Source organism: Gymnoscopelus braueri (assembly GCF_963280865.1).
Source record: "Gymnoscopelus braueri genome assembly, chromosome: 19".
NCBI classification, from domain to species: Eukaryota; Metazoa; Chordata; class Actinopteri; order Myctophiformes; family Myctophidae; genus Gymnoscopelus; species Gymnoscopelus braueri.
The window spans coordinates 18,943,445-18,969,538 of NC_137621.1; the positions used below are offsets into that span (position 1 = coordinate 18,943,445).

A 26,094-nucleotide genomic window follows, 5' to 3' on the forward strand; every position below is an offset into this window, starting at 1 on the left:
TAGCTTTTCTTTTTTACTGTACTGTCATACTGTTAACAAACTTGTTAATAAAGCATCAATCAATCAATCAATCCTCGATGGTTCTGGTGGTCCAGGGCTGTTGGTTGGGCTATAATTGGCTGACAGAGTAGTATGGCATCACAAAATAAATCAAAGCCCAAAACAAGCATTCACCCAAATAAACAGGTCTTTACAAAGAAATCAATGTTAGTGGTGGAATAAACGTAATTGCTTATTCATACTGTAACAGAACTAAGATGGTACCTAGTACAGTGGAGACCACTGAGACCTGATCTGGGCACCTTTATTTTTGTATATACATATATGTATTAATTTTGTATTAAATGTCATATTTACCTTTATTTTTTAAATGGAGGCCAAAAATATTATATTTTTTAAATTACATTTAACGCCTAATATTTCTACAATTGCTTCAAATTGCTACAAAACCTGTGGATAGCCAGTCATTTTGGGCATAAACAAGAAGTTGACGGGTAAGTTTAGCTCTGATAAAGATGTACCATGCATGTTCAAATCATGTATACTTTACAATATTTCAGATTATATTTCCACAGCATAATTCTTTATTTATTTTTTACATTTTGCAAATTAATGCCAATTTAACATTGAGATGCCCACAATGTTTAGGTGCCGACTTGACCTGTATCCAACTAAGATTACCAAAGACTATTTCCTCACACACCTGCCATCAGAGGTTCCTGAGATGTGAGATCAGGTTTAACACCAAAAACAACCACTAGGTGCTGCCAAACTAAAACAATACATTTATTACATTTATTAGAAATGCCTCTAACTACTAATGATAATAATTTAGAGAAGTCTTGCACCATACTCCCAGCCTCCCTTTATTGTTAATATTGATAATTCAGAATTATATGAAGGGAAATCCACTATTTGTTTTAACTTAGTGTAATCCTAAATTTAGATGAAGGAAAGCAAACATTTAGTAACTGCAAGTTAACAACTAAAATGTCATGGCTACAACTCTGAAAACTTGTAAAACATCATCTTGACTGTTCTGTTTCTGCTGCAAGTTGAAAACAGGAATAGATGCTGTCTTCAAAGGACAACGTAGAGAGTAGCTACCGTATGTTTGGCCAAAGTCAATGGTTTTAGGTAACAATGTTTTTTTAAACTGTCCCAGACAGTGTTGAAATTTACACCTTTCCCTATGCACGCACGCACGCACGCACGCACGCACGCACGCACGCACGCACGCACGCACGCACGCACGCACGCACGCACGCACGCACAGACAACCACACACACACACACACACACACACACACACACACACACAGCACGCATGCACGCACACACGCGCACACGCGCGCATGCACGCACGCACGCGCGCACACGCACATGCACAGAGAGAGAGAGAGAGAGAGAGAGAGAGAGAGAGAGAGAGAGAGAGAGAGAGAGAGAGAGAGAGAGAGCAAATAGAAATTCCTGCATATGAAATGTTATACAACAGCTTGATATACAATATCTCTTTATTAACTGATCCCATTTATTTACTTTATTTATACACAAACGTCTTTGGACATATCTTCAGTCAATAAACTTCCCCATTTCCAAAAATATAGTTCTTGGTTTAACTCTGACCTTGGAGATAATCTTACCTATTTTCTGTCCCAGGGAGCTTTGTATTGTTAAAAACAATCAATTGTAGGGCCGCTCCTTTAAAAGTCAAACATTTCATTCTAGCAATTACAGAATAACTGCCTGCTCTCTGTAACATAGTCAACACATGCAATTATTATGACAAATTAAGACATCCTATCAGTCCTAAGTGGAAGTTTGCATAATGACTCACATATTTCCTCCAAGTCATTGGTCCAAATAATAGTTCGATGCATCAATAAATATACACTTTAAACAAGAGTAACGACTTTTAAATACCAAAGGGATGGGGGTTTGGGCAATAGTTGATAACTGGTGTAAAGGAGAAGACATCAATATTATTTTCAGTCTGTTTGGTCCTCAATTGCACTGGCTCCCAGTAATGTCCATTGTATCAGGTGTTAACAGATGTTCCCACCAGTCAAAAGGCACTTCCTGTTGAACCTTGATTATAGATGCTCTCCCTGTCAGCAGGAGGGCCTGTCAGCTAAACAGCCCAGCAGTTTGAGTCTCTTGCTGCAGACAGGCACAGTATTGATAGGTGAGCTAAGAAGACTCTTGATTCTGTCACCGGGCAAAAAATAAATAGTGAGCCATCATGTCGCGACAGTGGGCAGGATGACTGTTGCAGTTACCTGCGGGGGATCTGACACCTGAAAGACACAAACGAGGATAACAATATTATGTCTCTGATGGTGGTAATTAATGGATGGTTTAATCAATTAACTGTTGCTATAATAGGAGACCCGTGTGAGAACCCTTATCAGCACCACCGAACAACTGTTAAACATAATAATGATGATGATACTACTACTACTACTACTGCAAGTACTGCTGCTACTTTTTTCCACCTGCATATGCAAATGTTTCCAATAAAATGTACACACCTGCATATGATGCTAGCATTCTAAATATCATGTCTGCAAGTAATTTTCTAGGGCAACATCAGTGTTTACAGAAATAAACAGTCTTGCAGTTAGAGAGGTAAAATGTATATAGTTTTGCTCAAGTGCCCTCACCCATCACAGTCCTTCCCCCTTTGTCTGTCCTTCCTCTTCCTTCCTCTTCCTCGTTGTCTCCTCCTGCAGTTAACAGTGAGATGGATGTTAAAATGACATTCTGTGATCTGAATAATTGTTGTGCTTCTATTTAATTAAAACGGATACAAATAATTCAGTGCTTACCGTTCAGATTTCACGATGGGCATCCTGATTCTGAGGATCAAATATCGTAATGGAGTGAGTGCAATGCATACTTATGAATATCAATATATCAGTGTGCACAGGCCATCAAGGATGAAGTCTTTATTTCTCTTACCTACATTCACATGTCTGATGCTCCACAAATGTCATCTCAACATATTCTTGACCCTGTTCTGCTGGCTTGATTTTCAACAGCTGAGGAACAAAAAACAGAGGCTGAAGATTGCAATTAAGTAATTTACACAGTAAAACCCTCAGTGTTCATTTATCCAGCCAAAATGGAGCTATGCTGGTCCATTATATTTACATTTGTACGTTTTCAGAGTTAATTCTATTAAGAACTATTATAAAACTAACAACAAAACATTTTCAGGTGGGTTGCCAATTTCATACAATCAGGAGAGAGTACCCATTTATCAGCTTAAATTTAGTGTTCCAGTTTTGTCTGGTCATTTCATTGTGTCATCATTTCCAATTTCACTTGTTTATCCTGTATCCTAGATTAGTTACCCGATTGGATAAAGTTGGTATCCCAACATGAAAATACATACGTTCTGTTTACTGAAGATCTGGAGAGACAGGGAGACCCCTGTTGCTGAACAAACACTCTAGCAATGATTGTTATCCTTGGGACACCTACTCAGTAGGTGTCCTACTGGTTGACAAGTAACACTGCCTATTATTGGGCAATGGGGATCCTTGGAGACGCTGCTGTGGTGCTGTGCTGCTGTGCCAGAAGCGCTTCCCTTAAAACGCCATAAAAATAAGGGCAGGAGGATAATAATAATAGTAATATAGTAGTAGGATGGCATTAAAACAATGCCAAAAATGCACAAAAAAAAAGAAAGTTGTTAAAAAAAAAGAAAAAAAAGAAAGAAATTAATGTAAATTTCGACTAGTCGACTAGTCAACTACCACTGGGTCAAATTAGTCGACCTGTAAAAATCTCTAGTCGTGAAAGCCCTAGTGTAGTGTTGCATTAGCTTACCTGCATGGTGACATTTGAAGTGTGGATGGGATGACACTCCAGGTTCTCATCTCCACAGCAGCCTGCACAACGCACCAAGGGCACACACGAGGGGCTGTAGATGTGCTCCACTTCTCCGGGGTATTCCTGCACCACTTCCACCAGCTTCTCGATGGTCCTGCAGAGGCTCCGACCCCACACTTCTTGGAACATCAGAACTGTGGGATGAAAAGAAAGAGATTGAACAATGGGATCTATGTGGCGTTATTTCCTAAACCACTCAAACCCTGAGTCCGCCAGGATTCTATACTTGGTCCCCTCCTTTTTCCCCTCTACACCAAATCACGTAGAAAACATTGTCAATATACAAGCTCACAACATTTTTGCAACGCGTTGTGATCTTGTAGATCTGCTATGTCGCTGAATGTTCGCCTATTTTCACAGAATCTTCGGCTATTATGACAAGCCCATATTAGGGACACTAGGGTTAATGTCGTTAAATAACCCAGTCACAGTGTAATATTAAAAGGGTGCCAAGTAGAGCACATAAATACCTGGCCATGCGTAGGGATTAGTGTCCTATTTAAGTGTGCCACAGTGATGAGTTAGTATTAGTATTGCTATCATGATCTCCACCAGGCTTATAGGCAAGGGGGGAGATTACATCAGGCCGGGAGTTCAAGTGCACCAGTTGCCAGAAGATCTGTCGGTCAAGGATTGGCTTATATGGACATCAACGTGCCTGCCTCAAAGCAAAGCAAAAAGATCTCAAACTCCTTCTATGATCACTGTGTGTGTGTATGTCTGTCTGTGGCAAACTGCTGGAGCGATCAGTGCCAGATTTCTTGTGCATCTTGCCAATAGGCCAAAGAAGTACCTCCATGCATGCTTTTTACATTATTTGAAATGTTTTACTTACATTTTATAATAGAAGTTAATGGTGGTTATGATTGCCGTATAGACTGGCCACAATTCCTACACTGAGCGCATGCACCTTTATAGTTATTGTTTATTTACAGTACCACAGTGAAGATGGTAATTAGCTATTCACTGTATATAACTTAATAAACCAGAACAATATGCTTTTGAAACGGTGCACATTTCCATGAATCCGTTAGGGTCGGGGCATCAATAACAATCTCTACTGTACGGCCAGAGCGTGCTCTTATTATAACGTCCATGCGAACATGAGACCTCTTGTAATATGCCTGTGTGTGTGTCCTGTTTTCATTCTGAAGAAGAAGAAAAATGTTTGTATAATGCTTGCTTTCCTGTGGGAGCATATGTGTGAAAGTGTCCCACTTGCATAGTCGGTGAGGGGAAAAACAGGGCCGCCTATGGCCGAACAAACACAGAGAGAAGAGAAAACAAACGCTGGAAACATGGCCATGAGCAGAACCTGGGCCAGGGCTGGAACTGAGCTGGACCCTCTGGGACTGAAGTGACCCGAGGGGTCACAGAATGGAGCCTACCACTACAACAGCTGTTTATAAAAGCAGACAGGCTTTGGGGTGGTGTGTGTGTGTGTGTGTGTGTGTGTGTGTGTGTGTGTGTGTGTGTGTGTGTGTGTGTGTGTGTGTGTGTGTGTGTGTGTGTGTGTGTGTGTGTGTGTGTGTGTGTGTGTGTGTTGGGGGGACTACCCGGTCATGTTATATGTTGTATAGCACAACAAGCCAGTCCCCAGAATTCACTAGCCTACCCTGCGGTTCTCTGTCAGCAACTTCTCTGACGGCGAGCATTGAAATTCTTAACCACTTTAAAACTGGCACCCCTATTTTGGGCATATCTATTATAGGCAGAAATGATAACATTTCTAATTGTGAATTCACACATTTTCACAATTTGCAAAAATAGCAAAAATATCAGATCTACAAGCTCACAACCTCGGCTCTTTCTCAGAACACGGCAACAAACATTAGCTGCTGTGGATTCACTAAATGTAATGGACCAGCATAGCTCCATTTTGGTTACATTTGTACACTCTCAGAGTAACAAATGGATAAATGAACACTGAGGATTTTACTGTGTAAATGACTTAATTGCAATCTTCAGCCTCTGTTTTTTGTTCCTCAGCTGTTGAAAATCAAGCCAGCCATGCAAGGTGTAACATCTTGATCTTATCCATTAAAATATGGAGTCGACTGTTCCAGGAAAACATCCCCTGACCAGGGTTGTCCCCTTACGGCTTGACATGCCCTGTTTTCCCATCATCAAACCTAATTAATCAACCAACTAATGCTTACGATTCAAAGATATTTGATTCATGTCTCTCATGTGTGCGTAGTTGTGCATCTGTGCGTAGACTCATTCAAACACAGTTTGAATGAGTTCAAACACAGTTCACTCATGAGTGTAACTCATATGCTCATTTTGCAAGGCTGGGTTAATTAACTTTGAAGTCATTCTTGTAAAATATTAAAAAGAAAACTATAGAGCACCGAAGTCTGACGTCACTGCCGCTAGAGGGCGCTGTCCCCCTGGTTCGTGGCTTTATTTTTTGTGTTGATATCCCCATAGGGGAATCTTAGATCACGTCATATAAGAACTGTGTTCCAAAAAAAAACACACCACCCCGGCATTTCTGTCAGGGGGTGGCTCTGCATCGTTTATGATATTCATTCATATTTGATACAGCCTCTTTCTGGAGAAAATGGAATTAATTCTGCCTTAAAAGTTTGAAGAACTACACTTCCGGGTCTGAAATCACTGTCCCTACAGCAGCCGTGTTCATGGGAAATGGAGTCTTTGGGTCGTTTGACTCGTGTCTAGCGTTTATTGTGTTCTTTGGGTAAATGTGTACATTTCCACCTTCAGTCGATGCTTCTATCCATATGAGTAAAATCGCCAGGGTGGTGTGTTTATTTTTCGAACACAGTTCTTATATGACGTGATCTAAGATCCCCTAAGGCAGTGTATATCAACCCTGGCAAACGTCCCAATTTTGGGCCGGGGCTACTGCTGAGGTGTGCCGCGCCGTTTGAAGAAGGTTTGAAAAAATATCATTTTGAAAAAAAAAAAAAACTTTTTTTTTTTTTTTTTTAAACAATAATAATAATCAGGCATGCAAACAGCCCCGAGGTGAAAAGGGTGACAACATGCTGTTTTTTTTCCGGGTCAGGTGTCACACTATTGCCCTATTTGGATTCAAAACGGCTAGTGGAAGCTGAAAAGCTACAAGTTTGCATGTCTGAATAATGCAAAAACAGAAATATTTGCTTTTTTTCTCCCCAATATATTTTCATGATAAAAAAGTGCATATCGTATCGTATCGAAGTTGTGTGCCCAATATCGTATCGTATCGTTTCGTGAAATTAGTCGGCACACCCCTAGTGGGTGTATATAGATATACCGTATATATATATATAATTATATATATATATATATACCGTAAATCTAGGTGTGCCCTGGGATTTTTTGGCTATGCCAGGTGTGCCTTGGCACAAAAAAGGTTGATACACACTGCCCTAAGGGGATATCAACACAAAAAATAAAGCCACGAACCAGGGGGACAGCGCCCTCTAGTGGCAGTGACGTCAGGACTTCGATGCTCTATTGTTATAAAAAAAGATTGATTGACAGACAGACAGACAGGTCAGTCGACAGACAGACAGACAGACAGACAGACAGACAGACAGACAGACAGACAGACAGACAGACAGACAGACAGACAGACTCTTACCTTCAGATGTGCTGTTTATACTTGATGTGTAAATGCTCTGAAAAGAAATGAATGAAAGACTTTGATTACAAAATATCCATCATGCCTTCAGTGATTTTATATGACGGTTCATATGGATAGCGTAAAACCTTGGGTTCAACAAAAATTATGCCGTCTTGGGAGATCATCAAATCAATCTTTATTTGATATAGCACCTTTCATTCAACACAAAGTATTGAGATATGTCACCACACCGGGAGTGAAGGGAGTGAGTGTAACGTTAACTACCTGTAGATGATGTAGGCAAAATAAATAGCATTCGGGAGAAGCATGCCCAAACCTTATATAATTACTGCCACATCTCCCCTAGGAAATACAGTGGTGCAGAATGTCATAATGCCATAATGAAGACCCCATTAACCATGTGCAGATGTCTAATGAGATAATAGTACCATTTCAGATACATGCAGAGGTGTCCTCTAGTGGTAAAATGTTAGAACTACTGCTGTGACACTGCAAGAGAGGTGAAAATGGCTTATTTAAAAAAAAAAAACTACTGTGGAAAAGTCTTTTTGACAAGGACCAGATCCTGTCTCTTATATATCACATTCCTCTATGTGCCCAACTGTTTAGGTTCAAAACCTGTTTCCTGTGGTGTAAGATTCAGCTCTCTATTTATTTTCCCATTGGTGGTTTCCCCCTGTCTTGATTTTTTCCCATCATCCCATGATAAACAGAGTGCGTTTCTCATTCGTCTGGGAAAACAGCAAACCTCCAAGTGACTCCATCTCAGGAAGGGAAATCTCTATTTGATAAAATACCCCCCAGCGAAGGAGGCTGGAGAGGCAGCGAACAACCTGCTTCCGCAATCTGTCGTCTCCCCCGGCGTTGAATTTCACAGGCAGATACCTGATGATAGCTGTACTGATACGCTGCCTGCACACATGCACAGACATGGTTAGATCTATTGTGAGCATTGGTCCAAAAGTTGTTACATAATGGCAAAAATTGACGGGGGAAATTCGGGACACAATAAAGTTAGTGCTGCTTCTGGCACAATCTGCACATTACTGAAATGTGTCACCTTCCTGTTAGGGACCCAAGATTAGCTTGAAGGTCGGTGTGGTATGCGATTTTCTACAATGAGACCAACAAGATTGAAGTGGAATGTCCTGCTTTCATGATGATGTGCACACACACACACACACACACACACACACACACACACACACACACACACACACACACACACACACACACACACACACACACACACACACACACACACACACACACACACACACACACACACACACACACACACTACACACACACTGCAATGGGTTTCCTGTATCTGTCAGTAGGCAGGTCCGTGCTATACGGTGGAACTCTCATGACAGAGAGGTCTATTACTTAGACAAAATCCTCCCTGCATTACAGGAATTGGGCAAGGAATCTCCCCTTTTCATACTGAGCGGAAGGCTGCCTGCATATCTGGACAAAATGTGCAGCTGTTACAATGACACCAGTGCTACTATATTATAGACTGCCACTGAGTTGTATCTATTGCACAATAACATATTAAGACACCAACAGATTCAATGCCACCACAAGTAAAGCTGCATTGTGGGATTTACTGTCCCTACCAATAAACAAAGAGAATTACGATAATAAGCCATTGTGTTTCATAACAAGGCAGTCAGGATTTTGACAAAATGTTTAGAAAGGAGGAGATAACAAAGACACAGCCAGCCGGCACATCAGTCGGTAGTCTCAATGAAACCTTCATACAGGTATATGAAGGTTTCAGACCTGGCAACTATCAAACTATCAGCGTGGTTAAAAGCCATTTCCCACTCTGTGGGGTATTAATTCATCTTTTTATCATCGCCAGCAATGCCAGAATCATAAACTAAATCCTTTTCCAGTGTTAATTGGCATATCATTTGCTTCTTTCTTTTTTGCTGTGGATTTTCACGGCTTCAGCCAGAATCCACATCACAAGGGTTTTTTGGCTCTGGTGTGGGATGCCTTTTGGTCTTGTGGCAACATGGGGAGAGCCTTGTGTGGATTTTCTGACCCAGGTTGAGGGTTAAGCCTGGACACACAACAAGGCAGCCTCTTGGCATCTCCTGTGGTCAAGAGCAGATGAGTAAGCTACCCCCAAATAGTTGGCAGATTAATAAGACTGCATGAGCATTCTCACGTAGCTGCTCCTTACTCGCTGGGCACATGTGAGTGCATGAGAGGGTAATGACTACAAAGTGATTCAGACCCAAAGGGGAAAATATTACCCTTTTCAAAAAAAAAATCTTTGAGTACAAAGGAAATGTAGATTTTCTCTCTGCATGCTGGACTGGTGGGGAAAAAAAACTTTAAGCAGATGTCTCCTGCTAATTATCACTGAATTTTTCTTTTGATCATTAAAGCTGCAATCCATAACTTTTTTTGGGTAAATCAAATCAAATTTTGACCAATCTTTATGGTAGAGTATATTAATAAAGTATAACTAACACAACTGTGGTGGTGGTTGTTTTGGTCTACCTGCTTCTATTTAGAAATTCAGACCCTGTGGTCAGGTAGGACCACTGCTGACTGCTTCTATTTAGAAAGTCAGACCCTGTGGTCAGGTAGGACCACTGCTGGTTGACAAGAGGTATATTACCCTTTTCAACCAATACTAAAATATCCTCTGTCCAAATTTTATTTTTAATCTTAGATCAACATTAGAAATCCGAGCACTCACGGGCGGGACCAGGTTTACAATCCCAGGTAGGACATAACAATTACAGCTTTAATAATGGTTGGAAAACATTTGAAATGAGACTTTTGTCTACAAGCCAAAAACAACAGCAATAATGATAACAGTGTTTGCTGCCATTACAAGCAGTGGTAAGCGAACTGTGTGCGTGTCTCCTGGCAGGATTCTCCATGAAATTGCCAGAAACGCTAGCAGAAGAATTTCAAGTTCTACGTCACAAATATTTACATATTTACAAGTAGCTGGCTGGTTAAATCTCTCTCTCACACACACACACACACACACACACACACACACACACACACACACACACACACACACACACACACACACACACACACACACACACACACACACACACACACATACAGTAGCTTTTCATGAACCCAAGGTTGTACTTCTACCAAAGTTCAACACTGCAACCCAGACTCCATGCACCTTGAACTCATAAGCCATTGTTTCTAAGTAATTGATCCTCATCAGAAGTCAGTTATTTATTTGTGTGGTATGAATCATTTATAATTAAATAAGCTGTGAATCGATCTGAGCATGCAGACCTACAGCACAACACTGAGCACAAATGAGCACTGGAATGGTCTGTCAGTCAATGGTTTGGTGCTGAGCCAGTGGACTGCTCTGGAGAAGCCATTCTCATTGGCTAATTAACATGCCGGAGGAGTAACAGGGTTCATGCTCCCTGAGCACATTGTGGCCAAACTCCCATTCCTTAATCCTGCTCTCGTAGAAGAGTTTTGTCTAGCATCTGATAGGCAGTGGTTCCAAAACCTTTTCAGCTTGAGGCCGAGAGACACATTTGGTGTCCCCCTGGGACCCAAACTTAAATAAATAAATAGAAATACATGCACACATGTAGATCTGCTAGATTCACCTTTTTCTGTGTTCAGTTAGTATAGCTCAATTTATACTCCATCACACGACAGTCTCCCTTGCCTAAAAGAACAGATCTTGTTGGCAAAGTATAAATTATACATATCACTCCACTTCTGTGGAAACAGTAATATGAGTCCATCAAAGGGCATTTTCAAACATCTGCAACATCAGTTATGGCAGAGGTGGAAATATAGCCATAAAGAGTACATGCATGCTGGACTGGAGAGAAAAAAGGTCTTTGATATTTGTGGTGCCTCTATTGAAAGTTTGACAGCATAGCTCCCCCGTTCTCTGACTCAGATAAGAGGACCTGCTGTTATACCATAGAGGCTGCAGGGTTCCACTCCCACACAGCTGCGCTGTGTCATCCTTAACCTCTGTGTTTCACATTAGCTGGAGAAGGATGAAGGGCTGGATGTTTAGAGGACAAACATAAAAATGACAGTAATCAAAAACAAAAAAGGTCATTAAGGATTTTGTTGGTTCTAAGTATGGAGGGTGAACTGGACTTTTAATGATCTGAAATGGTAAGTACTAAACCACTTCAGTTTATAGTTAAACAGCGATAAAGTTATAGTACAGTGGATTCCAACTTGGCTACATAATAGACAATTTGCTCTGTTTGAATGAAGTCTGTGAGATGATGGAGAGTGCATTATTCAATTAAGCCCTTTGATTTAAATACAAGAAAGGCCTGGTTATGGCATGAATAGCTAAGACACCATCTCCTGTATCTGGGCTAGCGGAAGACACTGAACTAGATCATGTCATCTACAGGCTGCCACACCCCCCTACACAGGGAGGGTGAAGACAACCACTCGCCTACTCCATAACATATGGAGTCACCAGCTGCTCTTTTCACCTGACAGCAAGGAGTGGCACAAGGAAAGCATGGTTCACACTATTTCCCCCAGTTCCCTTCCCCCCTGAACCAGTAGGAGTCACTATCGCAGCAACAAGTTATGCCTGATTGTCTCCGCCAGGCCGAAAGGCATGGCGAGAGAGTATGTTTTGCCCCCTGTCCGTCCGTCCGTGTGTGTGTGTCCGTCCGTCCGTGTGTCCGTCATTCTGTCATTTTGTGTACAGCTAATCTCCGGCACCGTTGGCTTGATCGCAGTGAAACTGTGCACACACACTCCCTGGATGCCAGAGCAGAACCTCTGCCCAAAATTTTTCAAATTAGCCTTTTATAGCGCCACCAGGAGGCCGCTTTTTGCAAAACACATTTCTTGACAGTACTCCTACAGATTTTATCCAAACATCACGCAAATCAGTACACAGTATCTCTATAGTCATGTGATCAACACGGATCTGTCCAATTTTCCATATTTCATCCTGATTGGCTAAGGTTGGCTTCCAAAGTTTGCAGGATTGCTCCGTTTTCAACAAAATGCCTCAAATCATGAACGCAGCTTGCGATTTCCATGAGATTTCACACGTACATTCCCACTAGGCCAAGGAAGAAATGCCACTTGAAAATGTTCAAATCAACCTCATGGTGGCGCTATAAATGGACGATTTGTGTTTTTAACTATAACTGCACTGATCTGCATGAAACTTTGCACGCACACTCCCTAGAGGCCAAGGAAAAACAACTGACCAGCATTTTTCACATTTGCCTTTCATAGCGCCACCAGGAGGCCGACTTATGTAAAACTAATTTTTTGATATTAAGCCTTCAGAATCTATCCAAATTTCACGCACATCGGTACACTTGATCTCTATAGTCATGTGATCACGATGGATCTTTTAACATTTTCATATTCCATCCTGATTGGCTAACATTGACATCTAAAGTTTGCAGGAGTGGCCCGTTTTGAACAAAATGCCACAAATCATGAATGCAGCGTCCGATTGTGGTGACACTTTGCATGCACATTCGCACTACATTGAAGAACAAATGTCACCCTTTTAACATTGCCCTATTATAGCGCGACCAGGAGGCCAATTTTGCAACACTTTTCTTTTTTATATTACTCCTACAAATTCAAACATCATGCAAATCGGTACGATGGTTCCGTCCAATTTTTCATATTCCATCCTGATTGGCTAATTCCGAACATTGCTGCCCCACAATAACCTACCTGACCTGGCGGAGACCTGTGCTCCGAGGAGCACTTTTTCTAGTTTATACTCATTTGCGCAGCTCGTTCACAACGCAGTATGCGTTGTGAATCTGGGGGGAAGTCTGGGGTGACCAATCAGGGCCCAGTATTCAAATATGGGAGACTGTGATTGGTAGTTGGTTGTAGGTCTAACCAATTGCGTCCAGAGCCATTGTCTTGATCCCGCCCCCTTGGAAAAAAAACGTCCTCATAGAGGCACCAGACTCATATCCACGCAGTGATATAGTCTGGCTACGCGAGGCTACGACAACCATGCCCAACTAAGTATATGATTGAAGTAGAATGTCCTGCTTTCATGATGTGCACACACGCACACGCACACATACACATACACAGGCCCCCTCCTTTTTTCCCTGTACTCCAAATCTCTTTGCCAAAAACAGCCAGTCTACATGCTCACAAGATCTGTAGATCTGCTATTTTTGCAGAAGACAACCTATTTTTTATATTGTTTGCCTATTTTTTTGTAGAAAAGTCACCTATTATGACGTGCCCATAATAGGGAGTGGGACGCTACTGTAGTGTTAAGGGTGATCAGGTCAGGCCCTATGATCACAGTGTGATCCCAAAACACCAACACACCTCAAAAGAAAAACCGTAGAGTTATGGAGCAACAACTGTGAGCAGAGAGACGCTTCTGTTACTGTATGTTTATGTTTGTCCACATATAGAGCAACCTTGAACCCCCCCCCCCCCCCACCAGTTAATGATGATGTATTGATTTTGTGAGAGGTTTCATTCTGATGCTCTATTTTGAAAAAGAAAGAAAGAAAGAAAGAAAGGTTAATTGATGTTCAGAGGCCCATATTTCTAAGATGCAAATGATTACAGCCTCTGAAACATTACTGGTTTAGGACGTTAAGTGCTTAAGATCGCTCAGCGGCAAGTAAGAACTTTGTCGCTATGCGACTCAAAGGGTTCACATGGTGGATGTCTCATTTTAAAATGAGACTCTTTTAACTCTACTACAGACTGGGTAAACAAACCTCATGAAAAGAAATCCTAAATGAAGCTGCCACTTTATGGGGGAACAACAGTCAAGTGACACAGCAAAAGTAAAAGTCCATATAAATGCTGTTTCCTCAATGCAGGTCCATTAATGCATGCACCGATGTATGTACGTACACACACACACACACACGCGCACGCACACATACGCACGCACGCGCGCACACATACACACACACACACACACACACGCACACACACGCACACGCACACGCACACGCACACACACACACACACGCAATGGCACAAAACATGTGTGCACCACCATGCTCAAATACACACACACACACGAGCGCACACGACACAGGTCCTCTGATAAGGCTGAGCGGTGGTAATTGTGGTCCCTATTACAGTAAACGCTGTACTCCTTGTGTAAACCACAGTAAATTACATCCAGATGGGAGATTAAAGCCTGCTGAGTAGACGGCTGCCCCGAGCACCGCTGCTCCGCCCCCGTAGGAGGAAGGAGAAATCCATATTTCCTGATTGCGATTGCACCTCTCCCCTGGGCCAGGACATTACCACCAAAGAGAAGTACCGCCACAGCACAAAATGGCCCTATCAGGTCACTGCCGTTGAACAGGCTCACATGCAGACCGGCATTGATTATTCAAGTCGTATCTGAACAGGAGAGGGTTGTCAGGGAGTGAGACAGGCATGTGATGATATAGATATACAAGCTCATATACAAGCTCAAGCTATGAGCGCCATGCTATGAGCTTGTAAATATGTTTTTTTAATAGCCAAAGTATTACTAATGGTTAAAGTGGTTACACAGATGCTTTCCCGGTTTTAATGGATTAATGAACACTACATTATAAACAAATGTGAAGCACATGCGTGTGTGCTACGGCAACCTACTGCCAACTTCCTCTCCTACGGACACAGGCAGGAAGAGCGAGAGAGAAAGAGAGAGAGAGAGAGAGAGAATATTTCAGGACTTGACCATCTGTAAATTTATGGCCCGGGTATCTTTGCTTTGCTAGCATGTCCTTGCCTTTTGTACATAAATAGCAGCCACCCAAAGCTCCCCTCCTCCTCCTGGATCTGGCCTCTGGGTTTAGCCAGGCCCGCTTTGTTTTGCTGCTGGTGTTGATGTAAAGGAAGCACCTGTATAGAATCATCTCCGCACACACACAGATAGAAGAGAGGAGTCTGGGCGCTCTCAGTTGAACGCTGGCTATGCTCTCCCTTATTCTCCCGCCCAGGGATGAGAGGAACATAGTAGATCAACTCTGAAATGTTATGATAAAGTCCTTTAGCCCCTAACCCTATGAAAACAAAAAGCCCTTACACTCTGGTAGTCAAAACATCAAAGACACAGAATAGTTGAATTATCTCATTAGTCTTCACTCGTTTAATTCATTGGTCCACATAATGGGGGTCATGAGGAACAACAGTCTGTTGAATTATGATCTGGTGTATTGATTCATGTGAACATTGCCAACAATTGAGTTTTGGTTCCCTGGAACTGCAGACTAATAACCTTCCACTTTTATTGTCCGTATGCAAGATGTGTCATGTATCCTGATGTGAGGCAATGAGAATGTGAAGCCAGCGTATAGGTAGAGTAGTGGAAGACAGCAGCCAGAGACATTCCAGTGGTTTTGTTAAGAAGTGTGGGACGCTAGTTAGTGAACAGGAGACTACAGGCACTGGAGCAGTGTTAGGCAAGCTTTTTGCATTTGCACAGGATGTAAGCACAGCACATTGTAGTGCTTTAGTCGTCATTTTAAAACATAGAAATGCACACATGCATGTGCACGGCACACACACCAGGATAGTCCTTTAACACCTCTGGACACAGCACAGGAAGAGCTAATAATACACTGACCAAAAGAGGAGAAAATACAGTGTCAATGTCAGCAACATAACCGGTGGATGGCAAATATGGAACATTCTCCATCAGACAGCCTTGGTGACAGGGTGACTATAGGGCCACCATTGTTCCAAAGGGGAACCCAGGTGCTTCCACCCTGCATTAGGAGTTATATGAGACTGGAAATATTTCTTGAAAATAAGTCTACGTTGCACATATGATATGTACTCTACCTACTGTACACATGTACTACAATGCATTTATAGTGACAACTGCGGAAATCTGCCTACTGACCAGTACAACAAATATGTACAACTACGCAAGTAAATCTAAGTTCTGCAGTTTTTTCAGTGGGGCCTTGGCTCCACTGCAAGCATGAATTAATAAAGTCAAAGTCAAAGTCAAAGTCAAAGTCAAGATCAAGAGAATGTATTTGTCATTACTCATTTAGGTACAAGCAGCAAAGTTTCACGGCAATCGCACGCTGCGTTCATGATTTGAGGCATTTTGTTCAAAACGGACCACTCCTGCAAACTTTGGAAGCCAATCTTAGCCAATCAGGATGGAGCATGAACAATCGGACAGATCCGTCTTGATCAAAATGACTATAAAGATGCTGTGTACCGATTTGCGTGATGTTTGGACAAACTCTGTAGGCACTTGATCAAAAAATGTGTTTTGCAAAAATCAGCCTCCTGACAGGCCGATCTGAAGAATTTGGGGCAGAGGTTCTGCTCTGGCATTCAGGGAGTGTGCGTGCACAGTTTCGCTTCGATCGGGCCAACGGTGCCAGAGATTAACTGTTCACAGACGGACGGACGGACACACACGGACGGACGGACAGGGGGCAAAACGTAGCCTCGGCCACCTCACAGTCAATATAAGAAACACCTTTATTAAGAGAATAACTAGATAAAAGTCTAAAAACTAAGGAAAAGAAAACATTGAAATTAAAAGGCAGAAAGGGGGATTAGAATTAGGCGGGGAATGCGAGTCTGAAAAGGTGGATTTTGAGGGAGGCTTTGACCAGGGCAAGGGTGGGTGGCTTTGAAGTGAGTTCCAAAGGGAGGGGGCTGCAACTGAGAAAGCCCTGTCACCCCAGGTCCGTTTCTTTGTTTTGGGGATGTCCAAGAGGTTGGCATCACCAGACCGGAGGGAGCGGGAGGGGGCGTGGCATTTGAGGAGGTCAGAGAGGTAGCGGGGAGCCTGGTTGTTGAGGGCCTTGTAGGTGGTGATCAGTAAATTGTATTTTTTTCCATAAATTCAAGCCACTATTACAGAGCAGAAAACAGTAGTCCTGACTCCTGCCTAAAAGTAATTCGGGGAAATAAAATACCTTGACATTTGTGGAAGTTGAGCTGTGAGTGCAGCTCCCGTCATGTCGGCACATCAAAGGACTGTGCCCACATTAAAGTTTCAACTTTAAACGGCACATCACTCTAGATGTCGGCCCGAACCTCTAGTATATAAATATTTATTTTATTTTATTTTCATATTAATTTATACTGTCATCCAAACATTCTTAATTACACTGTACCCGATGAATGCGATATTTATATATTTCTATTTATAATGTCACATGACGTGATATTTATTCACAGAGACAACAATAAAATAGGATTTGATCAGGATCAAAGAAGAGATGCCGCCGCAAACAAAATGGTAGTCCTGCTGGGATTCCTCTGCAGTGTGGGGAGGGAGTTAGGGGGCGATCACATCGAGATGCGTTGCTACAGGCGGAGACGCGCTTCAGAAACGCCTTGGCAAACAGGATTTTTCACAGAAAGCATTTTTTGGCTGCCAGTGCTACCGCTGTACTTGGCACTCTTAACAAAGCACTCAAGAATCAAGACGGTTTATTTGTCACTCACTCATACAGGTACAAGCAGCGGAAATGTTAGTGTGGCATGTTCCTCAAGACTGTGCTAACACTACATTACATAGACAACATATTAAAGAGCTAATACTGGATTGTAAGATTTAATATCAGATTTGTAGAAGGTATGAACATTTGTACATCAGTGCACTTATTTATAGAAGGTATACTGATTTATAGAAGGTATACATCTGTACAATACAAGTACTGTTTGCTAATCTCTATACATTAGTGCAGGGCAAACAAGCATAATTATTTACAGATTAATTCAGTGTATCTGTCTTTGTTCTGTTTTGTTTTGTTTTGTTTTGTTTTGTTTTGTTTTGTTTTGTTTTGTTTTGTTTTGTTTTGTCTGAATCTGCGTACTGTGACGAGCACTGTGACAAGTGGTGCATCTCAGCACCTTACGCTAAAATTTTACGAATACTTTAAGTTGTATGCAACAAAAAAAAACTAAACAAAAACTAACTAAATAAATGAAAACAAATGTGATGCATGGTGCCATAGGAAAACAATGTTTTTTTGTGTGAAAACATGGCTGTTGGTGCTGCTGTCTGCCAGCCCAGCCGACCGTTGTGCAGCCATTCTGGGAATTGTCAAATGTGTTTTAACAAAGTCACCCATACTGGTCAATTGACCTACTCTGAACATTACTTTAATGGTCAGTCACCTTGTCAATCAGCCTATGCTATATAGGCTATATATATAAGTACAAACACTACACTTAATTTTGACCTTTACCCACAGTAACTCCAACAGTAATACCCTGAAGAAAATAACCCCTTTCTCATTGAGGTCTGGAAAATGGTTCTTTCAAATAACCACTGCCCTGAACTTTCTATTGTAGTGAAACCATTTGGTACATACACCTGCATACACACCTATACTGTACACAAAAATGCAACACTCTCATTCTCTTCATAAAGAATGGTTAATTTTGTGTGATGAAGCAACAAAGCAAAATGCTGCACAAACATGCAACATGCAGAGAAGTTGACTTCGTAAACTACTGAAAAATAATTGTCCAAAGCTATGGCTTAAATCTCTGGCTGTGAAGCTGTATGATTAAGTACTTGAGGTCAATCCCTCCCTCTCTTCATCAGTCTAGGCCTCGGTAGAAGTGAATAACTGCAAATGTTTCACAAAGTTGGTGTCAACAACAGCTCCTGCTGTGACACCATAACACTTAACAACATGACACTTATAAATGGTCTTCACAGCCACATGGCCAATGTTTGCTTTTCCATTCTGGTTGATCAGTTTGAGAAATGGTTTACTGTGGTGACATAACAGCCAAGTTTCAGCCTCAAAAGTCTTTAGAACAGAAATATCAATACATTTAAACAGGACTACGGGACTAAAGCCTAGTCCATACCAATGATTCGCAATGTAACTAAACATTACATTACATTACATTACAGTCATTTAGCAGACGCTTTTATCCAAAGCGACTTACAATAAGTGTATTCAACATAGGTAGGGAACGAAAACTACTAATCACCAGAAGTCTTTAGTGCATTTTCTGCAAAAACAAGCAACCAAGAGTATACCTAGCGCTAAGGTAAAAGTGCAATATATCAGCTACCTATTTCCTTAAACAGATGAGACAAAATAGCTAAATCAAATGAGCATGAGCTAAAACAAATAAGTGTATCGACTAAACAAGATCCAATAAACAATCCAATAATCCAATAAACAATACAGCAATAGAAAACAAGCGTTCGTACAACTAGTTAACAACAAGTAGGTCAGGGAGAGAGGAAGGGTAGTGTTTCCTGAAGAGGTGAGTTTTCAGCCTGCGGCGAAATATGGGCAGTGACTCTGCTGTCCTAACCATTGCGATACATTGCAGAGAGAAATTACAGCGGTCTGAATTGCCCCGCTTCAGGTCAGCGCAGTTTGGGGATTCTGTTGCAAGATGTAAGGTAAGTGGTTGCAAGATGCAACTTGTTGCATTGCGAGTCATTGGAGTGGACTGGGCTTAAAAGCTCTGCTAGCAACCACTAGAGGCATTCACTAGGCAAAGAAACACACCTTTATGGAAAGTTTAGGGTATTTATTGAATATTGGATACATAGAATAATGGAGGGAAATGAAAGGGGTTCCGGGGAGGGTCGCAGACCCTGGAGTCTTTGGGGAGGAGGTCGTTAGCGTGGTCGGCATGGCGGCTTGGACGGCTGTTAGCGTATGCAGAAACTACGAGCTTGAGTACGAAGTATGAAAAGCGAGTAAGGGGTTTCTGGGTAGTTCTGATGTGTATAAATAGCGCCAGGTAGATTGGTAAAGGGGGCGGAGTAAAGGTGTGTATCCCCGCCTCCTGAACATCTGTTGTTCCAACGCCATTTACTACACCCAACCAGACCAAACAAACTGACAAAATTACTGTGTTAACTAAGGGCCCCACACTCTCACTAGTGACGTTAACAATGGGATAGAAACCTAGAAATACTGCATTGCGGTTGTATGCCTCTATGCCAACCAGTTGTCATACCCATCCGGGTCTGTCATAGAGACTCATATTATATTGTCGCTGTCGAATGGAAACCTTGTATGTCCAAAATTGTTACTTTTCAGCAAATGGGAAAAATAATCTGTGTTCCAATGGATCCAAAGTATTAGATTTACAAGCTCAGTGCTGTACAACGCATCACAATACGTTGTGAGCTTGTAGATATTTTTGCTACTTTTGTGTGACACGGTAGTATGATGAAGTAAGACAGAGCCCCATTGCTAGCAAAGTACTGTTCTGTCGTGAGCATTGCTTCTTTGACTATAAAATTTAATATTTTGTATTTTGTTCAGGAGCAAAATATACTTCCATTCAGGTGTAATGGACACTATTTCATAGGGATTCTCATAAGGAGAAAAGGGAGTACCCTGGGATTGTATTGTTTATGCCAAACATCTGGGAATAGAGATGACATTCAACAGAAAAAACAGAGATACTGTAAATCATCCAGCTTCCCTGTGGTCAAATTCTGAGAATTATTGCTGAATAATAGTCACACTGAGTGACTGCTAAATGCCTAAATTGTACATTGAAACCTTGTGATAAACAAAGAAATGACGGGTGTTTCTCTCAGAATGTGAAGCAAATGGCTGCAGAAGAAAGGTAATAATAAGCTCCCTGACCCCCCCCCCCCCCCCACACACACACACACACACACACACACACACATACATTTGGCTAAAATCAGCTATGATGTAAGAGAAGACATCACAATTTTGCAATTTTGATGGATAGATGTTTTCTGAGATAAGTTCCTCAGATTCTCATAGCCTTTCTGATATGGCCCAAGAGATAAGATGTTACACATGTACATGTGCTATTAATCCCCTTTAGCCCAACACATGTTATAAGCAATGGCTTGACTCCACTTCTGTTTTGACTAAGCAGGCTATGAGCTGATTATGAGGATTAGTGGAGATGTGGGAGCCTTCACCTCTCCCACTGATTCCCCAGCAGCTCCCACTGACCCCAATCTACAACTAGAAACTTGTACTCCATTTGAACGCCTGGTAGAGTGTCCTGCGTGTGTAGTGAAGTAGCTCTGCCTTCTCTCCAGAAGCCTAATATCTCCCTTGGCCATGAGGGGATGGGGATTCCCTTTTTGAGTGAGTGGGAGATGTTTGGTTTCCTCAGTGGATTCAAATCCGGGTGGTTAAATTGGGGGATGAATGGAGGCAGAAGAAATACTTCTGCTCCGCTGAAGTATTGATGGCGCTAGTACGCTGATGGCCTAGTGGCCTGGCGTCGAGCCGGTCCGTCAGGCGGTTTACCAGAACCGTCAGAAAAGGTTCTGGCCATGGCCTAAATGAGCCAATTGATTGCCATGGCAAAATGGTAGCATAGCATGCAGCCACCTTCCACTGTTAGTTTGAACTCTTCAGAGATTCTCCACACATTATCCACAGACATTTTTGTTGCCAGACCCAGAGGGTCGGCCTACATGAGGCTTTGTCCCCCTTTCGTCCATACATGGGCATAAAAGTCTGTCTTTTTTTCGTCCCCCTTTCGTCCATACATGGGCATAAAAGGGACCTCTGAATTTCGTCCCCCTTTCCTCCATACATGGGCATAAAAGGGACCTCTGAATTTCGTCCCCCTTTCGTCCATACATGGGCATAAAAGGGAATTTATTCGGGGTCTGGCAGAACCAGGTCTCCTGGTCTTGTTACCACTCCACAAGGACTTTCCAGAACCGCTGATCCCCCCAATATGCCCATATATAGGCATGCCCATATATGGCCATATACTGATAACTTCAGGGATCTCCATATGGGACAGGGGCAGACAGACAGATACAGAGCTCTCCATATATGGGCATAATAGGGACACAGACAGACGCAATATAGAGATCAGGGTGGGGCATACATTCCCTATTTTCACCGTTCCCAAACTTGCATCATTCCCAAGTAGGCCGGTGCCCAATGGGCACTGTTCTAGAGAGCTCTAAAGTCACGGGTTTGATTTCCGAGACTGACGGCCTTTGCTGCGTGTCATTCCCTGTCTCTCTCTCCCTGTTTCCTGTCATTCTCCACTGTATGAATCCAAATAAATGCCGAAAAAAGCCACAAAAATATCTTTACAAAAAGAAGAAATACTGCTATTTTACTTGTCTAGAAAGATAAATTGTATCAATGTAGGCGTACCTATTATATTTTTCTGTATGTCTGCTACCCCCCAAAAACACATATGGCACTAAGTTTACAAACACATTTTCACTCAAAGGACCACAAGGCATTAAGCTCTTGGGCATTCTTGTGTTTTAGCTTTTTGACAGTGCAAATATAGGGTCATCATGTATGTACTATTTGTCAATAAAAACATCTTGAAGCCCAGACGTATACAGTACAACTTCTCTTGGCCACGACAGATTCCCCTTTGCAAATCCAGGTGGTTTAGGCCACACTACAGACTACTAACATCCAATGATCCAAAACCCAGAGGCTAGGGTAAAACCGAAGCAGTGCCATTCAGTCCCAGTAAACTGGCCTGGGTCAGGCTATGAACGGTGTGATAGTTGTAGTGAATGGACCTGGAAGAGCCTGGTCCTGCATTAAACATGAGAGGTAGGCAACACCACAGACGCCGGTATTAAGCCACCTCGGGAGGAAATTGGAGCCAAGCCTGATTTATACTTAGTCGTAGGGTGTCGCGCGGTAAATACTCGATCTACAAGCTCACAACGCATCATGGAAGCGATGCTTTGTGAGCTTGTAGGTCTGCGATTTTCAGTGCCCGACACCGTCGTACGATGCAGCATAAATTAGGCATGAATAGCGCTGGAGTGGCTCTTTGCACATGTGCCAATGTCCGGTGGCACATCCACTACAAGTGTTGCTGCAGGATGGCACAAGCCTTCGAATGAGTACTCACTCCAGTTTCAGCTCAGACCTATTCCTTGTTGGCAAATGTTCAATGCAAGACTAAAGATGGGCACTACCATCACACAGAGAACAGACCAGCTTTGTACTAATCCTCCCCTACTGCCTGACAGTGATATGACTAGCCTGAAATTAAGTTTCAATAGTTTCACTCACTCACTGACGTACATACGCACGCACCCATGCACGCGCACAAACATGCACGCACACGCACACGCGCACACACACACACACACACACACACACACACACACACACACACACACACACACACACACACACACACACTATCATCACCACCACCAGCAGCGCAGCTGAAAATGTAGATAATAAAGAGATAGGCAAGAAGATAAGACACAATAGATAGGCTACAGCCGTAAGACTACATATAGACAAATCCCAAACTTTAAAACATTCTTGCCAATAGGCTATTTGGCACGGCCTATTTGACAGCTGCCATAAATCTACTAGACTAAGAAGCTTGTTCAATAAGTTCTCATGTAGTGCAAAATAAATTTGACAGAACATATACTGTAGGTAACATAATTTATATTATAACCAGCAAATAATTCCTGAACAAACTTAATTTATGTTCATTGAACAAGCGTATTTCTGACTACATGACGTGGTCTAATCCATTTCTGTGCAACCGTCTCTTAAAGTATGAGCTGGCTGTAATTACAAGCTTAGTAAGCTTCCATAAATGTAACAGCTAGTCTGCTTGCATCATCTCTCCCAGGGAGAGAGCAGAGGTGGAAAAAGTACTCACATTTTTTACATAAGTAAAAGTATCAATATTGCAATGTAGAAATACTCTGTTACAAGTAAAAGTCCGGAATTAAGGATTAAAAGTAAAACGTACAAAAGTATTGGTATCAAAATGTTAACGTACCAAAAGTAGAGAGTACGCCTACTCATTATGCAGAATGTCCCCATTTCACAAGTTTTCAAATGTATACAAATATTTTGAAAATAGCAGATCTACAAGCTTGTAGAGCTTGTAGATCTACAATTTTCAAATGGCTGAAATGTACTGTATATAGGGCTGAAGTGGTTAGTGTGTTTTGTCATAATAATCAAAATCTACAAGGTAACTATAACTAAAGTTTTCATATAATTGTAGTGGAGTAAAAGTATAATATTTTCCTCTGAGATGTAGTGGAGTAGAAGTAAAAAAAAAAGTATTGAAAATTGCAAATAATCCAGTAAAGTAAAAAATCTCAAATGTGTACTTAAGTACAGTACTTAAGTTGAGTAAATGTACTTAGTTACTTCCCACCACTGATCTCTCCCAGGGAGAGAGAGTGATGCAGTTTGTCACGTTCCACCAGTGAGTGCACTGCTTTCTGGGATGGCACACATTCAAAGAGGGATCAACGTATCAAGACACAATGGGCTTTATTACTCGACCGTCGCATCAAAGCTTGCCTGGCTGGGGAGCTTCTGCTGACTCAAGCGTTTTGAATTTTGCTATGAATAAGTTGCGACTTGCGACAGTAGTAGGCAGGCTACATAAGAGACCATGGTATTAATAACACGCCAATTTAGGCTGATGGTCTAAAATAGTAACCTATAGTCTGCGGCACATAATCGCATTTGTCTTAAACTAACATTAAACTATTATAGTTCAAAGGATAATAACCTGTGGCTCAGTGGTTCCCAAACTTTTAAACTCGAGACCCAAAAGAGAAATTTGATGTTTGTCTGACTGGGACCCAAACTAGTGAAAATAGCAGATCTACAAGCTCACAACACATACTTCGAGCAGCATTGTGAGCTTGTAGATCGACTATTTTCACTATTTCATGTTATTGTATTTTTTTCATGGAATTCCTTTGATTTTATGAATGTTTTTTTTTTTTTGGAAAATGTTTGATTTTCTTCCTGCTTTTTGGGAACATATTTTTTAAATATATACTGGCGACCCATACAAACGTGTCCGCGACCCATAAATGGGTCCCGACCCAGTGTTTGGGAAACACTGCTGTGGCTTATTAAAACGTCGATTTATGAAGCACGTTTTTATACAAGAGCTACGGACGTTTTTTTTCTTTTTCCTGCGCTAAACATGAGTTGAGTTTTGAGCATAGAATACACTTCCTACCTGAACAGGTGAGGGCTGTTGGAGGTGAAGCGCCACCGCAATCTGGATGAAAAAGCACAGTTTCATTTCGGGAAAGTCGGCAAACATAGAGGTGATGATGATGAGTCCCAATAATGCGCACGAAATCCACTGGAAGTCCAAATATTCGTAGAAAAAGATGATGACTATGAACTTCCTCCGAAGCCGCTCCAACTGTCTATCAACCGTCCCACTTTGAGTGAGTGTGGCGAGAATGACTCCAGTCACGTAGCCTGGTCGCTCCTGGCTGTAACCTGATGTGTGTGTGCGTGTGTGTGTGTGTGTGTGTGTGTGTGTGTGTGTGTGTGTGTGTGTGTGTGTGTGTGTGTGTGTGTTAACTAATGAATAAGGGCCCAGAGCGAAAGTTGATGTGGACTGTATTTATTATGTTGATGAAAAAAAATGCAGTTTTTTTTCTTCATTTAAACAAAAGGTTGAAGCTAAAAAAAAAAAAAAAAAGGTTAAAGAAAATAAAAGAAAGGTTAAAATCCAGCGAATTTCACAATAAAAAATAAAAACATATTCAAAACAAATTCAAAATCAATAACAGCGTGAAACAAACGATACGTTTGAACAGGTCATCTTCTCAAAAGTGCCTTTGAAGTTGCTCCTTGTATTGTAACCACCTTTGC

At 41.8% G+C, this 26,094-nt stretch overlaps 1 protein-coding gene across 1 annotated transcript; it reads right to left on the reverse strand.

Moving 5' to 3' along the window:
• Positions 1 to 1,535: 1,535 nt before the first annotated feature.
• On the reverse strand, positions 1,536 to 26,060 carry pgfb (placental growth factor b). The gene is made up of 7 exons (XM_080414137.1): positions 25,445 to 26,060; positions 7,493 to 7,529; positions 3,835 to 4,031; positions 2,962 to 3,041; positions 2,829 to 2,858; positions 2,664 to 2,726; positions 1,536 to 2,297 (listed from the first exon to the last, which is right to left on the reverse strand). The coding sequence occupies exons 1-7, from the start codon at positions 25,529 to 25,531 to the stop codon at positions 2,276 to 2,278; spliced, it is 516 nt and encodes a 171-aa protein (XP_080270263.1). The 5' UTR covers positions 25,532 to 26,060; the 3' UTR covers positions 1,536 to 2,275.
• Between the last annotated feature and the right edge of the window lie 34 nt (positions 26,061 to 26,094).